The 18,202-nt window shown below is 36.8% G+C and overlaps 1 protein-coding gene across 1 annotated transcript; it reads left to right on the top strand.

The window, feature by feature from the left end:
- The first annotated feature begins 14,151 nt into the window (after positions 1-14,151).
- Positions 14,152-18,185, top strand: LOC113296768 (TBC1 domain family member 13-like). The gene is made up of 9 exons (XM_026545095.1): positions 14,152-14,627; positions 14,748-14,840; positions 14,978-15,082; positions 15,332-15,472; positions 15,597-15,695; positions 15,800-15,928; positions 16,444-16,623; positions 17,377-17,493; positions 17,823-18,185. Exons 1-9 carry the CDS (start codon positions 14,322-14,324, stop codon positions 17,994-17,996), a joined length of 1,344 nt encoding a protein of 447 aa, XP_026400880.1. The 5' UTR covers positions 14,152-14,321; the 3' UTR covers positions 17,997-18,185.
- The last annotated feature ends 17 nt before the right edge of the window (positions 18,186-18,202 follow it).

Below are 18,202 nucleotides of genomic sequence, written 5' to 3'. Positions count from 1 at the left end.
TATTTCACCCTAGCAATGGTAAAAAGAAAAAAAAAACTGATCAGGATTCTTTCGATGTTTCCATCACAAGGATATGGCGAAACTACCATGTTTTTTTTTTCTAACACCTGAGCTCTGTGCTTTTATGAATAGACTCTTTAGATGTTTCCATCTAATCATATTGGTTCCTCAACTCCTATAACCAAGATGCTTCCATCCACTTAGATTGGTTAGTGCCATCCTTAATAAGCATAAATTTCTAGGCTCTGGAGTTTATTTAATGCAACTAAAAAGTTTCTCCCATACCCCCGAACTTAAATCTAACATTGTCCTCAATCTTCTAAAGATAAAATTAAAAGCATGAACGAGGAGAAACTATTACCACTTGAAGCAAAAGATATAAGGAAAGATATTACCGAGTCGCATGAATATTTGGTTACCTCCCAAGAAGTGCTAAGTTTAAAGTCTTCAGCCAGACTAAGAAAGGATTAGTCACCACGAAGAATCATATAGCAGCAGCCGGAATAAATGCGGGTCATCTGAACCAAAAAGTGTTACCCAAAATAAAAGAAAATCGTATCAGACCATGAAGATACCGAACATACCCTTATTTAACTTTAAGACAACAATATCTAGTTGTGGTTCAGGTTCAGGCTCTATAAAAGGGTCTAGATAAAAGGTTTTCATTAGCTGGACTTCCTCAAAGGAAGGATCCTGAAGGTCAGGTTGTAGAGTCTGGAAATACTCAACTAAGAATTTATAAGCACATAAAAGTAACCTGAATAACTGGGGATCCTCTAAGTCAATCAAATTTGACTTACACAGCTGACTTAAACAAATGTGTCGACCTTAATCTCTTAAAGTAATTATGTTTAGTCTCAAAACTCAATAGCCGACACATCTAAAATTCAAACGTTCCCACAATTGGAATAAAATTTTTTGGTGGGAAAACAAAATCAATCTGGGTATCATATCCTGGGTAAACCACATCAACCAGAGGATGGGTTTCTAACAACTGAACTTCTTCCTGGACATTATTAGGTTCAGGAGAGCTAGTATGAAGGTAATCTGGCACAATGGTTGAGGCACATATATCAAGTCCCAAGTGAGGGATCTCTGTAAGAGATAAAGGTAAGGCACAAGGAGAATGATAATCACCCCCAAACTTAGAGTTTTGGGTGTCTCTAGATAGACTAGCTACAATTTCCCTAATTTCTAGATCATCGGAATCCTGAAAATGGTCAATTGCTTCATGTAGATTATACTCAGGTGGTGCATCCTCACTCATATTTAAAATCTCTACGATTTCATCTTCTTCGTCTAAGACTAATGTTTCTAAATCGCTAGACTCTAAAACATTATTCTCAGAATAAACTCGTTCCTCTAAACTATCAATGGCTTCGTAATCATAAGGAAATACTACATCTTCTAAAACAGGAGTATCTCTAGTCAAATCCTTGTCCTTTTGAATATGTGAATAATTATTAAAATTATTTGGATTTGAACAAGAAACATTATCATTATTAAGTTCAATTGGAGTAACAAATTCCTGATCATTATGCCTACTTATTTCAAATTCTTCATCAACACTATCCTCATCATAATCATCATTATAATAACATGAAAATGGTTGGACCTCATCTAAACAAGTAGTGTTACCAATTTTATCCTCTTCATCTTGATTATGTGAATAACTATCTTCATTCTCAAAGGTATTATTGGATACACTATATTGGAAATTCAAGTTATTTCGAGCAATACTTTCATTCGTCTCTAACTCAAGTCTACGTCTCGACTCAGCTATCCTCTCAAGGGTCTCCTCCAAAGAAAGTTCCCTTAGTGTTGGATCAAAGTTTTGAGTTAATCTATTGAGGATATCTTCTAAAGATTCAGTCGTTGTTGCAGTCCTTTCGTCCATAACTACGTTATTCACCTCAGCTAACTTACATGTCGATTCAGCTAACTTTCGTGTCGACTCAGCTAAACTCCTGAGAGACTCTTCTAGAGAAGGAATAGGAACTGAAGGATCATAAAAATGACTACTTTTCAAAAGTTTGATTGTATCCTCTGAATACGAAGAACTAGTATTATAATCTTCTTGCTCGTAAGACTGATGCGCATGCGGATAGTAATTGGGCTCACCATGGTATGACCCAAAATCTTGAAAAGGTTGGCGTGCCCAACCACTATTCACACTATGATCATAAAAAGAGTAATTTCCATGTTGCTCGGTTGGATAATCATTGTATTGGTTATACCAGTTCGACATCCTAACTGCAAGGGGATTCTAAACAAGCACAAAGAAGGTTGACTCGACCACAACAAGCCTATTTTATCTAGAAAACAAAAAGCATGATGGCTCCACTTAGATTGTTTCTAGACCAGCTTCTAATCCTTCGAAAGGGAATTCGTTACAATTTAAGCAAACCCCTCTGGAATCAATCCGAGTCAAAGTAAGTTGAATAGAGGCGAGGGAAGCTGCGTGGAGCTTTGATACCCAAGGCCTCACCGCATTACAAGGCGGCGCAGTCACGCATTCAACTCACAGAAACCATCATGAACTTCGAAGTATGCTTAAAAGAGTAACCAATATTTTTCGAATGACTTTCCTATTAAGCTCGTTACTCTATCGGTCTCGTTCTAGTCAAAATTTTAGGCTTAGGTTCGCGTTTGGTTTCGTTTTCCTAAGGAGGGCAAGAATAGAACGGTGATGAAATCCGAACCCTTATCTTGTATGGCCAGGCCTTTCCCTTTACCAGGAAATTAAAACAGCCGTATTCGATTCCTCAACATATATGCATATAAAATCATCCAGTAAACCCGCTGACATGGGATTCGTGGGTGTTTAGAATTCTTACCTCCCGTTCCAGACGGGGGATGAACCGTTGAAGTCGACTCAGGCCACAACTCCTATGTCATGTACGAACCCGAGGGGCCGAGGCGATATCGTAATCGCCGTCCTTCCCTGTGTAGTTTATATTTGAAACTACCCTTCCGTAAGGTTTTAAAAAAAATTAATGTCCAATGTTCAATTTCCGGAAAAAAAATTCCAAAAATAAAAGATTACAAAAATAAAAACCTTAATTACAATTTCTAAAAAAATAAAAATAAAATAATATACAAAATCTTCTTCTTCACTCCTTTTGGATTCCTCTTTTCTTTCCTTTTTTGGCTTCGCTTTTGTTTTCAGTACTTTCTCCCTTTTTCTTTAGCTAAGCTCCAAATCTGAAAACAAATAAAAAAATACCAAAAGTCGTAAAAAAGAACAAAAATAATAAAAATAAAAATAAAACTTAGAAACAAATCTATACACAAGTCCGTGTCGGCGGCGCCAAAAATTGTTCGAATTTTATATAGTGGTAAATAGAGTTGTCGTTCACTCGGACTTGATGAATTGATTTTAAGAATTAATAAACTAAAAGAAAATAAAAAAATATACACAAAATATTGTCACAGGATGAAGAGTGTTACTGGGACTAGTATTTCGTCGAATTCATAACATAGGGTTCAATTTATTTATTCTCAACAATTAAAGCTCAATGAATAAAATTAAGATGGACTCTGGTTTTGCCAAGGTAGATTCTCAAAAGATTAGTTGTAAATCCTAAGCATGATGTGTCAAAACATTTAAGCTAAGCATACCTCATCAAATTAAATGACAACCAATTAATTCAAATCATATTTCAATTAAAATTAATGCAAAAGTCTTAAAAAGAATTAAATAATTTTACCCATGTATGAAATTCGTCTTCCTCCGTCGTCCCAGTGTTGGGGTTTAGCTCATCACGTCGAAAACACACTTAAAATATTTATTCATGGCTCAAAAAGTGTTTACAAGATGATGAAATGTAATGAGAAGAATAAAACAATGATTTTTATCTCCCAAAACTCCCCTCCCTCCCTCCATCTGTTTGGTCCTACTAGCACCCTATTTATACACAATAACATATTACTCAAACATCTTTTCAAAATCTTCTTCCATAACTCCATCAGATCTTCTCTTTAATGAAAGATATCTCATGAATGATTTCTTTCTCCGTTATCACAAATCTTCTTTATTTGCTAGAATAAAATCATAGGGATATTTTTTTATTTTTATTTTTTAAATATAACCCCATATTTTCTTTCTCCTTTTCAATAAAAACCAACTCATAAATATAGTATCTCTTTTACCTTCAAGATATGGAAACTTTATGTATAATAGGCAAGAAGATATCTTTGCCTCGAATCTTTAAAATATCCCATAAATTCCGTGAATTTGTCTCAAAATGAAGAAGGCGAGGGTGCCTCTATCCATTTGCTGGGTGCTTTTAACAAGATTGGTGCTCTTATATGAAATGAGGATGCCTTTAACACTTTTAAGCCAATTCTTCCAAAAATGTTTATTCCCCAAAAAATACCTACAAACACAAAAAACACTGTAAATAAATACGAAATCGAGTGCCAACAATATATAGTATTGAGATCAATTTAAACACAAAAATGTGTCTATCACACATAGAGGGGCATACGTTGTGTCGGGAACGCTCAAGATCCGTGTACCGAATGATTTTGAACCACCATCGGAACCCAGTGATTCAGAAGAGACTCCAGATGAAGACCAATCAATTCCATCTGGTAGAAGAGGTGTTGATGATGATGTTGATGAAAGCACTCCGGATGCTGGAGGAGGTAACAATGATGATGATGATGGTGATCAAGAAATGCCTAATGTTGGAGGAGGTGATGATGATGTTGATGATGATGATGATGGTAATGAAGATAAAGATAAGGATATCGAAGATGAAATTGTTGAAGAGGCGGTGGAAGAAGAAGAAGCAGGAGGAGATGGAGATGGAGAACAAACTCTAGTTATTGCTCAACAAACCGAAGCTTCGACTTCAACTGAAACTGGAAAGAAGGAGAGGGTGATCACTAAACCAACTAATTCCCACATGCCTCCCCCTCACTTGATGCTTACACTAAAAGAAGGTGAGCTTCCAAGGGGGACCCCAAGAGATGGTGGAAATGTTCTTTTTGGATACAAAGACTCATGGGCATGTACGATCCATAATACTATCGTAAGCAATCTCAATCCGTCTTTGTTTTTTATTCAAGTGTGTATTTATCTTAATTTGCGTCAAGTGTTTGTATTTATTTTCATTTTGTTTTTTGGTATTTAGGATCACAAGCATGCCGTCCGTTTCATGAGGCGCCAAGCTTCATGCTCAGTGACTAAGACTTGGAATCTTGAGGATGAATGTGAGGAGGTGAAAGTGATTGTCAAGAACTACGAGTTATGGCCTGTGGTGGAGAGTTAGAATATTGAGCATGATAGAGTTACTGTATCTGCATTCTATGAGAGGTTCTACGGAGAGACTGATACAATGTTATTCCCATTCGGTGAGATGGCGATAACTCCCGATGATGCTCATCAAATTCTAGGCCTCGAGGTTGAGGGAAAAGAAGTCAGTGAGGTATTCGATGATGATTTTTCTTTCAAGGATATTTACAAATTGAGTCAGAAATTTTTCGGTTGGAATCAGATTGAGACGGAGTCTATGCTTGAGAAGAAAGAAGGTCGTCTAAGCAAGAAGTTTAATCTGAAGCAGTTGAGGGACACATTATCTGGGACCAAGAAAATATTTGATAAGGAAGGAAGGGTGAACCCGGTGCGAATCAATGCTACCGCGTCGGCTTATTTGCTATATGTCTTAGGCAAATGTATCTTCCCCGACAGTTCCAGAAGCTTGGTCGACGTCAGTTATATTCCACTAGTGGATCCCTTAGATAAGATGCGTGAGTATTCTTGGGGTACTGTGGTGGCCGCCTTCTTAAACAATGAGTTGAAAAAGGGTTCTAGGGCACTCACTGCGCAAGTTAACGGAAACATACGTCTCTTCCAGGTAATTTTATTGTCTAAATCATTTATATTTGCAAAATTCTCGTAAGATAAGATTCTTGCTAAACTTTGTGTTTGCATAGGTTTGGATATATGACCACTTCCCTTTTTTGGTGAAATCCAACTCCTACATCAAAGTGGATGCGAATATTGCGGTTGATAAGCCAAGAGCGCAAAGGTACAGTTTTAAGGGTACTCAAGATAAGAAAATGCCACAAAATCTTATCAAACTCCGAATCGCCATCGACAAATTGACTGCGGGTGATGTGTTACTTTATCCGTATCGAGATGCTAGAAATCAAGGTTTAATCCAAAGGAGAGATGATGTTGCATTATACTATGGACCCTTAATGACTGCGGATGGTGGATATTCAATGTACGATCCACATCGGATAATGCGACAATTGGGTTACGTCCAAGAAGAACCTCATTTCGATGAAGATAAGATGTTCTTTACTGTGTTAAAGGCTAACTGCTCCACGTCCCAAAAAACTATTAATGTCGCTTACGATCCACCGCCAAATCAAGAACATTGGGACGATAGACGTGGTCGTATCATCGATGTGAGTCTTTTCAACGAGGTGACAGAAGGTCATGAAGCTAATGAGAAATACATGACGTGGTACTTGGGTTGGGATCGTCCTACTGTGATTAGGGAAATGACTGCTGAAGAATTGGCTCGTAAGAGGAAGATGGCATCGAAAGACCCAGCAACAAGTCTTAAGTTCTTTGTAAGTATTTTAGAGTTGCTATTACTGTTTTAAGATTACATTATCGAATCATTCTATTAATTGTTTGTTGTTTAATTGAAAATAGAAGGATCAGTTGAAAACCTTTGTGAAGGTGTTGTGTTGCGCGAAAGACAGAGGAGAGCCTTTGTCGATTGAAGAGCAAAGCAAGCACATTGACTATGCTTGCAATATTGACAATGAGGATTCCCATGAATTTTTCAAGCAAGCTGATGTTGAAGTAAAGAGGGAAGAAAAAGCCAGGAGGGAAGCACAAGCCAAGATGAATGCTGACAAAAAGAGGGCTCGTAGTGATCGTGGTGGTGAAGGTAGTAGTAGTGGTGGTGTTCCTAAACGGGGTCGTGGTCGTGGTGGTGAGTGAATGCAGTCTCGTTTATTTCTTTATGTTGTGTTGGAAAAACGTTAAGGTTAACGGTTGGACAAATGTTTTTTTTTAAGGTTTATGGGACATGTTTTCGTATTTTGGACAACAAGTGTTGGATTTCTAGTTGTTGAATGAATGGTTTGTTTAGCTATGTAAAGTTTCAATACTTATGCCAGCATGCTTTTTTTAAGTTACAGTGCCGACCACACCAGGGCCGGCAAGGTTTTGAACTGTCAGACTGCCGACCCTGACACCAGAAATTATTTGCATACCAGGGTTGGCAGGGTAATCAGATCAAAACCTAGTCGACTGTTAACAAGACGGCAGGGTAATATATTATCGACCCTGCCGGCTATGTGTTGCAGCAAAAACCTTCTCCTGATGCCTAAAATCATCATAAGGCCGACATGGTAACAAAATTCCGACCCTGCCGGCCGGACTTAGTCGGCAAACTGGGGAAAACAAACCTCGTCGGCGAATTCAAAATTCAAATTTTTTGCAAGTACAATTTCATTGATTGACTTGTACTTGGGCACTATAACGTCCAAATTTGGCCACCATCCTATAAATACACTGCTTATCTCTACCAAACAGCACAACTATTTGCATATACTCTCCAAAGCTCATATCATCATACACTCCATCTAACTCACCCAATAACTCTCTACATACAACAATGGCTTCATTTGATTCAAACGAAGATTTGGCAATCACCAAAGCGTGGTACGCGGAAACTCGAGTTAGACATGAGTCCTCCGTAAGGGTGGATGCCGTAACCTTTTGGCTAGGGTACACAACAAATTTAGGCAAGAGTTTGGGAATCCGAATGGAAGAAGTGTGCAACAAGTGCATGATAGGCACTTAGTCATTGAAAATGCGATACTCGCTTTTTTAGCTCTCCAACCCCGGATTTTCAACGCTACCAACTTCAACTGTCCATTGAACAATTTGTAAGTGTTTTTGTGGTTTATTTTATGTGATCCATGTTGTTTGATCTTCCTACTAAACACCACTAACAAATTAAGTTTGTGTTTTGTTTTTGTATCATGAAGCCGTGAAAGCGCGCTACTTGGAGGAAAAGGGGGAAGCATTCGCATTCGATGCAAGCTATGAATTCATGGTCTCCAAAATCCCGGAGTATGCCTCGGACTTCATGCAGCCCGGAGATGAATGGGATTCCTCCAACGAAGATTGATGGTTTTAGTGTAGGTTTTGTGGGTAGATCTCTATGTAAACTCTCACAAGACTATAACTCGTCAACTAGGGTCGCCTAGGGGTTCAAAGGCTTGATGCACATGCTAAGTGCATTCGTTTTTCCGTCGACAAGGAGTTGTATTTTATGTTTCAATCAATATAGTAATCAAAATTGCATGAATAAAGTGAATTACATCTTCCCATATTCTGTTTTCTGTTTGGTATAAGTACACGTCGACAAGGTTATAAATCCTTAGCATGCCGACTACATGTCAGCCGGCAGTGTTATAAATTATGTGCATGCCTGTAGGAAATATTTACATGCCGACCGTAAGATTGCTGGCCCAAGATAGTCGGCGTATTCTTCATTCAAAGACCATTCCGGCCTAAAAAAGGCCGGCATTTTCTTCATCCAAGGACCATGCCGGCTGTATTTGGTCGGCATGTTATTCAAACGTCGACCATGCCGGCGAAACATAACCGGCACCTCATTCAAACGTCGACCATTCACATTTTCAAAACCAAATTTTTTGATCGAAATCGAACTCATAAGACGGATTAAATATTTAATCTACTAAATTCATAATTTCAAAATTTTAATCTAAACTCAATTAATTAACCTAATCAGAATTTTTAGTGTTAATTAAACAAAGGCATATTAGCCATTTAGAAAATACAAGGTTAAGGGTGGATTCTTTTACTTCATAATGTCTTGGGTTTTGTCTCATTAGGTATATCCCAATTAATCTGGGTATATCCCAATTCAGCCGGGTTGAAAATCGATTTCTTAAAACTTTCTTTACATAATTATAAGTTTGACTCTTGTGAAGAACATAAGAAGGCATGTTGCAGGCCTAAAAACTCGTAGGAAAGAAGATATTTTGCATTATTAATGATAGCAAAGCAACGTACACATTGCAGGGTCATGTGGAGGGGACTTTGACCTATACGGATTGGGGTGAAGTATTTGTTTCCATTCCAAAGTGAACAGCGGGGATATAAGAGAGACTAGGTTATTGCTTATTGGTACGTCGTCATGTGAAGTGATATCCTAGGAGGGATAGAAAGTGTCTAAGTTATTTGTGAAAACTGGAATAGTTGAAACTTCAAATCATCAAGTATATGTTTATCCGAACTCATGTCCGATACATGAATCATGAGAGCATCTTCAATACAAGGGGTCAAGGTCTTAAAATTGCATCATACATGGGATTTATAAATGTAAATAAAAGGTCTTAGATAATATCTTGGGTATTGGAGATTAATTTTAGGGAGTTCCCATTTTGGTCTTACATGAACTCCCTTAGAGCAACTGCAATGGACGAGTAAACCCAAATTTTCAGTCGAGTGGGCTGGTATAGTGGGACGGACCATCGATCAAAATTTGATCAAAGAGTAAAATCCAGACCAAATTTGGTCTGCGATCAAGACCAAATCCAAATATAGTCGGGTGTTGATATAATCTCCGCTACACATCGGGCGTTGATATAATCTCCGCCATTCATCGGGCGTTGATATAATGTCCGCTACACAAGGGGCGTTGATATAATGTACCCCTGAAACGGGGCATTGATATAATGTACGCCCGATGGGGCGTTGGTAAAGACAACGCGCGAAATGGGGCGTTCATATACTTAACGCCCCACTTTCACAATTTATGAAACTTGCATGGGGCGGGCTTTATACCTCCGCCCCATTTTTTTTTTGTTTCTGAAGCGTATACTATACCAACGCCCCACTCGCGCGTTATCTTTACCAACGCCCCACTCGGGCGTTATCTTTACCAACGCCTGATCCCAGACGTAATGTTTATCAACGCGCGACCAAATATACTCTTTTCCCCGTACGCCACATGACGGACTAAACCCAAATTTGGTCTTTTTTTTTAGTCTTTGGTTATACTCGCACCACTGTGGACGCTCTTAGTCCCTTATATTTATTAAAGTCTGCCTTTTGTCTGTCCGTCAGCAATTCTTATATCACGTTTGAATACTATTGTGAAATCTCTTGAATTGATATGAAGTAGATATTCTTATACAAGATTATAATCAGATGTATATTACAGACACAACTAAGGTGTATTTATATGGCTCAGACAGACTTAGTCAGTCAAGTCAACATGACTTGACTTGACTGGACCTTATACTCCTAATACTCCCCCTCAAACTTTACAAAGAGAACCGTAAAGTTTGAATAGGAAAACTAAAAAATCAACAGTCACTCAAACAAGAGCCACAATTTGTAAACTACACATACTCAACAAGATCCAATGTGACACAAAGAAGAAAGAAAAAGTAACAAACTAAATTGTACTAAAAAGAAAGATAGTGCAATGAAACTGACACACAAAGACTGCAGCAAAGGTAACACAAGCAAAGCCAATATAAACTGCAAAGGTAAGTAATACTGTTAGCAGCTAGAAGTAAGCAGTCGTGTCAGTGTCCCAAGTCTTGATGACAACACTTGAACTCGTAAAACGATGCAGAACTATCAGCAATAAGTAGTCATCAAGTGACATGTAACCACCAACTGAAGAAGTAGCACCAGTTGTTTCACTAAGGAACACCAATAGTTGCAGAAATACAAATAGCCGTAATTGCAGCATCACTTATACAAAATTTGATGAAGTAACATCACCAGTACTTAATATGGCAGCATAAAGCAATGTTGGCAGCAACAAAAATAAATAAATAATAACTCTGACAAATTTTGTAAAGGGAGCAAAGGCAGGACAAGGAGAGAACCATGTGCACAAACAGAAGGTGCATGAGAAGTACTAGTGACAGAAGTAGTTGTTCAAGTAGAAGCAATATTGTCAACAACTAATGATAAGCACCAAAAGTAATGTTGCCAGCAGCAAAATGCAGGAATAACAAGCTATTGAGTTTAACTTTGAATGCATAATTTCATGAAGTAACAACACCATTTGTTGAAGCACCAGTAGAAGTATTAGAAGTATGAACAACACCACTAGAATAAGCAGAACACAAGGTGGATAACAACAAGTACAGTAGCTTCCAGTATTCGTTTTGGTGTTCTCTGTTGGTTAAGAGACTCAAAATGTTGTTGGTGTTCTCTGTTGGTTAAGAGACTCAAATTGATATTTAGAAACTAGTGTTTGTAAGACCAGATCTGTAAAGGTATTGATATGACTTGTTTTGAAGTAACAAGTCATATAACTAGTTATTGAAATGTTTTTAGGACCAGTTAGGTATTGAAAAATTATTACTCCATATGCGAAAGACATACAAAAGAAGTAAAAGTGAATAGATGGGAAAAATTTTAAGAAGTTATTACCCATATGAATGTTGATATACCCGGAAGCTGCTATTGTTGTTGAATTGATGATGATGTTGCTGCTACTATGGCATCAGTTGACACTTTTGTTGTTGTTGTAGTAAACTGGTCTTCAATTTACTTCAGCTGCAAGTGCCGTAGGCAATTTTGTTGCAAAAGTAATTCTTTTTGATGTTGCAATAAATAAATGAGCAATTTTTGTTGCAGGACCTCAAAAATCATTCACAATAAGCTTACAATGAAGAAAATAGCGATGGAATAATACAGTTCCGAGACTCAAAATCATGGAATACTCAATTTTTGTATCAGCAAAAATCGTTACAACTGTTATTACTTTCACTAATCCACGTGATTGAAGATCAAGAGAAGAAGACATTATAGAATAACCTCTTGATAAGATGAACTTGGAAGCATTAGCAATTTCAGTATCAAATTCAGAATAATCATTGGCAGAATAGAGTAATCATCCATGAGTAGTTTGATAAGATGGATCAAAATAAAGATCCAAAATCTATAATAACAGATTCACTTAATGCAATTTTGCCTCCATTCTCAAAACTAGAAACCAACAAACTCTGATTTGGGAACAAAGTAGGAATTTTAGTACCATAAGGAAGTGATTTTAGGGTTTGAATTGAGAACTTCAATGGTGAGATATGATACTGTAATAGATTCAAACTAGATTTTCCTAAATTGACAAACGAAGTATCAGAAGGAGCAAAGAACACTGTAAAAGATAATAAGTGCTGCTTCAGCATTACCAGTAGCATAGCAGAAGAACTAGGAAAGTTGGTTAAACAAAAAATCAGAAGAATTACCAGAAGTAGCTCCTTCAGCAGCGGAAGACAAGATTGATGTTGATATTGTTCTTCACCAGTAACGATTTAATTGAAGAAATTTTCAGAAAAGAATAACTGAGTTATTCAAGAACAGATAGGGTTTTGAAGTTATAAATTGAGAAGATTGAAAAATACGGTTGAAGATATGAAGATTGATGTTGTATAAGATTTGAAAGTGTGATTGAATAAACTAGATAACTGCCGCAGCAGTAGAGGGACGACCAAAGAAAAAAAAGAACAAAACTAAAAAGTAACAAGCGATACTTGTACATGTCCGTGATAATCTTTTTTGCAAGGCATTTTATCAAACAGGTTGGATAATACTGTTTTGTTCCTACTTTTTTTTTTGGCACATAGAGCAAATTTGATTAGGAGTCATAAAAAGTGATAGAAGAGATACAAAATCTATATTAATCAAATTGACACATTAGTTCCATGTTAGTTAAAACCTTAACACACCCACTTCTCAAAATCACCCATTCACTTAAAATTAAAATTAGGATACAAATTACATTTCCACTGTTCATAGTAATAGAAATCAAGAAGGATTTTGGTTAACAACCCCATACCTTTGCCTAGATTTAGCTCAACATAAGAAAAAAAAATTTGTCGTTTTGAATTGTGTTCGTTGTAATTGAAATTCTTCTGAGTACTGCCTGCAAAAGAGAAAGTATACAGAAGTATAAAAAAGTGGTTTATGGATTTCGGGTTTTAACCGAACCACGACTGTATCCGAACCGCAACTCCATCTTGTTAATCCGAAAGCTGAAGAACAACTCTGTTTTTTTTTTTTGTGATAGATGATCAACTCTGACCGTATATAATTTCTTCATATGTAGCGTTTTCAGTGGTACAAACCAGTGATTCCTTCACTATTAATTCACTTGTAAATGTGGGTTTTGAAAATGAATGAAGTATAGCTGTTTGAACTATCAAAATATGATTGATTTAGCAAAAATTGGAAAATTGGAAAAGTGATTTTGATTTCCTGATTGATCAATTCTGATCGATGTAATGGATATCTTAAGAAATCTTAAACTGTAACTCTGTTTCTTTGGTAAGACTTGAATGTAATTCGCAATCAATTTAGTTGATTATCTCAATTCGAATGTAAATTTGATGAAATTGCAAAATCAAAAAACCAATTCAATTTCTCTGCACATTTGTTGTGACGAACAACATTGGTTATTTTTCATCACATAAGGACTCCCTTTGGTCGTCCAATTAGGTCAGGATCGAACGATAATACGATATATTACAGACACAACTGAGGTGTATTTATATGACTCAGACAGACTTAGTCAGTCAAGTCAACATGACTTGACTTGACTGAACTTTATACTCCTGATAACTATTTTACAGTTACATCTCGATACCTAAAAAAGAAAAAGTCAGAAATTAGTTTGGTTACACAATTCTAGGATGACTTCTAAAAATAAAAAGAAATAGATTGTTTCGAGACCACTCCAGAAGTTACTTTTTTGACTCTTGAAAGCAGAAAAGTCGGAAGTTAGTTTGGATACACAATTTCTAAATGATTTCTAGAAATAAAAAGATTGACTTCTTATGAAACAAAAATATTTTTCTTCCAACTTCTACTTCTACTTCTGGTATTGAAACACAATATTAATTTTTGCGAATCACCTTACCTCTAATATCAAAACGTCCTCGAAGTCTCCAACTTACAAGTCCTCTGGTGATCAAACAGGCTATTGGGACAGGTCGAAAGATGATGGGTCATGAATCTCATGATCTCATGCATGCAGTCTCGGCTGTCTCGCATATAAACCGGTTTTGGACTGGATGATGCACCTACTCTTCCAATAAGTGTCCCAACTAACATACGGTACCCCAACTACACATCCTTGCCAAGCGCATTTTAGCCCCAAACAGTACTTCCCCAGTTTCTGTTTAATCAATAACAAACTAATTTAATCTTCCAAACCCTAAGGTGGAAGACCAGTAAGTGAAAAAACCAACACACAGAAATCCACAAATTCCGATTCGATTCACCAGAAATGGTGAAGAAAGGTGTACCAGATTGGCTAAACAGTTCTCTGTGGTCATCTTCAAACCCTTCATCGGAATCTGATGATCGTGTTAACAATAATAATAATAATCATCGTCATTCTTCTTCTCCCAAATCAACAGCATATAATTTTATTGAACCACCTTCTCCTCCTCCGATCCAACCTCCAATTCCTGAACCACCTCCAAAAATTACTGTACAGAAAGTGGAATCACCTGAAAATGATACATCATCATCATCGTCCTCGGTTATTTCAGCTGAAGAAATTTCTCGTCAGTCTCAACTATTACAAGAGGTGCGCGGCTTGTTTCATTTTAGGGTTTCTTTTTGTATCTCATTTCCAATTAGTTATTATTTGTGAATTTTAAAGTGTTTAATTATTGAATTTTGTTTGTTTTTGATTTTTGTATCTCAGCTTTCAAGGAAAATAGTTAATATACGTGAATTGCAAAAATTGGCATCACAAGGAATACCGGATGGTGCTGGGATTCGGCCTACTGTGTGGAAGGTAGTGTGATTTTGTTTGAATTTGTGGGTTGGAATTGAACTGAATTGGTTTTCCATGAGAATTAGGGTAAAGAAAAATGAGATTTATCTGTTTATATTTTTAGAAGGCTTATTTGTACAATGTGGGATGTTTTGCAGCTATTATTGGGATATTTGCCAACTGATCGTGGATTATGGATGTCTGAATTAGTTAAGAAGCGATCTCAATACGAGCATTTTACTGATGAGCTTCTTCTGAATCCTGTGAGTCGAACTTAAGCATATTCTTAGTTATAATTTGCTTATTTGTTTATTAAGCATGCATGGTTATATATGTTGTTCACTGTGATCATAATGATGACCATTTAGCTTTTTCTTGCCTATGACAATTGTTAAAATTGAAAGTTATGCCTACATTGGCAACTAGGTTTAGAAATGAGCTTTGTCTGTCTCTTTGTTTGTCTTGGAACTATGAGAAGAATATTTGGACTGAATTCTTATGTGGCTAGTTAGTCAGAAGTTACTAGGAGGATGGAGAAATCTGCATCGGGAAATGATGGCGAAGGGACTGGAATGCTACCGAGGGCAGAGATTACTCAGGACGAGCACCCTCTGAGCCTTGGAAAGACTAGCGTATGGAATCAGTTCTTTCAGGTACCTCTCAACTTTAAGTAGCCTTGCATTATGATTTTCCTTTTCCAGTCAATAACTGAATTTCTAATGTTGAACTCGAAAAGTCGTACAACTGTGACATCTTTAACCCATCTTATTGTTATAGGACACTGAGATCATTGAGCAAATTGACCGTGATGTAATGCGCACTCATCCAGACATGCACTTCTTCTCGGGGGATTCATCCTTCGCAAAGGCTAATCAGGTGAGACCTAGTTATATTTTTGTTTTTGCAGTTTCGTTAGTCCTACATAGTATAGGCTCGAGGGATTTGGCTGATGCATGTTTTAAACCCTATCTTGCTTTCAGGAAGCCTTGAGGCGTATACTGATTATATTTGCAAAGTTGAATCCGGGAATAAGATATGTTCAAGGAATGAATGAAGTGCTGGCACCTCTTTATTATGTGTTCAAGAATGATCCAGATGAGGAAAATGCCGTAAGAAAAGCTATTCATTTCTTGTATCTAATTTCTGTATCCCACATATAATAAGTCACTCATGCATGGAAACATTCTGCAGTTTACATTGCTGTTGTATCTGAAACCTCACATTCCCGACACCATCATATTGAGCCTTCGATTTTACTTCCTAGTTAATACATTGTCATTTAATGAGGAATCAAACTAGTTCTTATATGGAGCTATTATCGTATAATTTACCAGTCTTTGTTCGTCAGAAATTTTTTCCTTAGAATACCATGAATTTTATCTCACAATTCTTTAAGCCAATTTCAAACACCAGCTAGTTGAAAATCCATATGAAACAAACAACAACTATGAATACGAGAGCAAGCGTAAAAAATGGTTCAAGTTTGCATAAGAAAATATTTCCTGGTAGTGGTCGTGAAATTTAGTGACATTATTTTCGTGGGAAAAAAAATTAAGTCTGTGTTTTAGGAAAAGGAGCATTCCTTTATTCTATTCACCGTTGTCTTTTTTGTTTTGATGTGCAGGCTAATGCAGAGGCAGATACCTTTTTTTGCTTTGTTGAGTTGTTGAGTGGTTTTCGGGATAATTTCTGCCAGCAACTTGATAACAGCGTTGTAGGCATCCGTTCCACAATCGGTAAATTGTCACAGCTTCTAAAGGAGCATGATGAAGAGCTCTGGCGTCATTTGGAGGTTACTACAAAAGTAAGATATGATTCAACTATGATATTGTCAGCTTTAAGTTTTCTTATATCTTTCTACAGAACATCTATGAGCAGAGCCTGAAAGTTGCTTTGCAAACTAATCTAATAATGCCACATGTACTAAATTTTGGGCCTCAAAAAATCACTGGCCGTTAGGATACTTGAGTTCCACCAATCCCTGATCTTAGTTGCATGGTATGTATCAACTATTATGAGCACATCATGGTAGAAATTAACTGACTGTTATCTTAGTTAAGAGTGAAACGTACAGACTAATATGAGCATATCATTTTACCAATTATTGTGTGGTCTTCTGACTTTCTCCAACCTATTTTGATTATTCGAACATTTGCATTCTCATTTGAAGATACTTAGGTAAAGTCTCGTATGTCGGAGTTGTAACAATGATGATCTCTTACTTATCACTCTTAACCAACTTGTATTGTCTTATCCTGTGACACGTTCTAAGCTTGATACAGTATGTCGTCTTTTGGGTTATAGATACATGGGATTCCTCGAGCTGCATTTGCTAGTAATTAAATTGGTCCAAATTACAACATGATTTTATTTGCTTCATCGCTTTGAGTTGTCAACCTGGATTGCCCACACCTGTCTGACATTGTCCTTGCAAGTAGTTTAAAATAAAGGTTTAGCATTCATTATCAATCTCTAAGATGTTTAAAAAGATTATTTCTAGTTGCTTGAATAGATATATTGCATCTTATGCTGATCTGCTCTTCGTTTGAACTGGCAGGTCAATCCCCAGTTCTATGCATTTAGGTGGATAACCCTCTTGTTGACTCAAGAGTTCAATTTTGCAGACAGTGTTCATATTTGGGACACCCTTTTGAGTGACCCGGAGGGTCCTCAGGTAAGCTTTGTTCTTTCTAATGGATTTGTTAGGGGTAGCTCTGGAAACCCTTTTATCCTGTCTAATTTTGCTTTGAGTAGAAAAGTGTGGTCAGTTATGGCAATTATTGCTCTTAGACATTTTATCTCTTAAACCTTATTTGTTTCTTTTTGTGATCTTTGATCGAAAGCCTTTTTTTTTTCTTTTCTTTGAGTCCAACAATAGTTTTCCTGAATATGAGATCTATATTTCTGCAATTCTACAAATACGAGGCCTCTTTATGACACAGTTTCAGAGGCAAAAACATGTCCTCTATCTAACTGCTTTTTATGACATTCTTTCACATTCAGGAAACTCTACTTAGAGTATGCTGTGCCATGTTGGTTTTGATCCGCAGACGTCTAATAGCAGGGGATTTTACTTCCAATCTCAAGCTTTTGCAGCATTACCCTTCAACAAATATCAGTCACCTGCTTTATGTTGCTGACAAATTACGTGTTCGATCTGCTGGACGCCTTTCATAATTGTTGATTGATTTTCTTCTGTTCCTTTGAATGCCCTCAAATTTAATGTTTGTAAAATTTGGTAGCTGTAAATGTTTGCTGTGGTAACATAAATTTGAAGGAAAAAAAGAACAGTGCTTAGTATCATTTTCGTTTCTTTTTACTTTCGTAAGTTCTTATTTGATAGTGGTACTGCATCTGTTCAGTGTACGAGAGTTAGATCTGAA

This window comes from Papaver somniferum, chromosome 7 (genome assembly GCF_003573695.1).
Source record: "Papaver somniferum cultivar HN1 chromosome 7, ASM357369v1, whole genome shotgun sequence".
Taxonomy (NCBI): domain Eukaryota; kingdom Viridiplantae; phylum Streptophyta; class Magnoliopsida; order Ranunculales; family Papaveraceae; genus Papaver; species Papaver somniferum.
The sequence above is the reverse complement of the archived record's forward strand: the minus strand, read 5'-3'. Positions and strand labels throughout refer to the sequence as shown.

Excerpts from the sequence above, each read along its gene's own strand:
- LOC113296768 (XM_026545095.1), top strand. The coding sequence starts at position 14,322 with ATGGTGAAGAAAGGTGTACCAGATTGGCTAAACAGTTCTCTGTGGTCA. Across the intron at positions 15,696-15,799 it reads CCTTCGCAAAGGCTAATCAG|GAAGCCTTGAGGCGTATACT; the intron begins GTGAGACCTAGT and ends TCTTGCTTTCAG. Across the intron at positions 15,929-16,443 it reads ATCCAGATGAGGAAAATGCC|GCTAATGCAGAGGCAGATAC; the intron begins GTAAGAAAAGCT and ends TTTGATGTGCAG.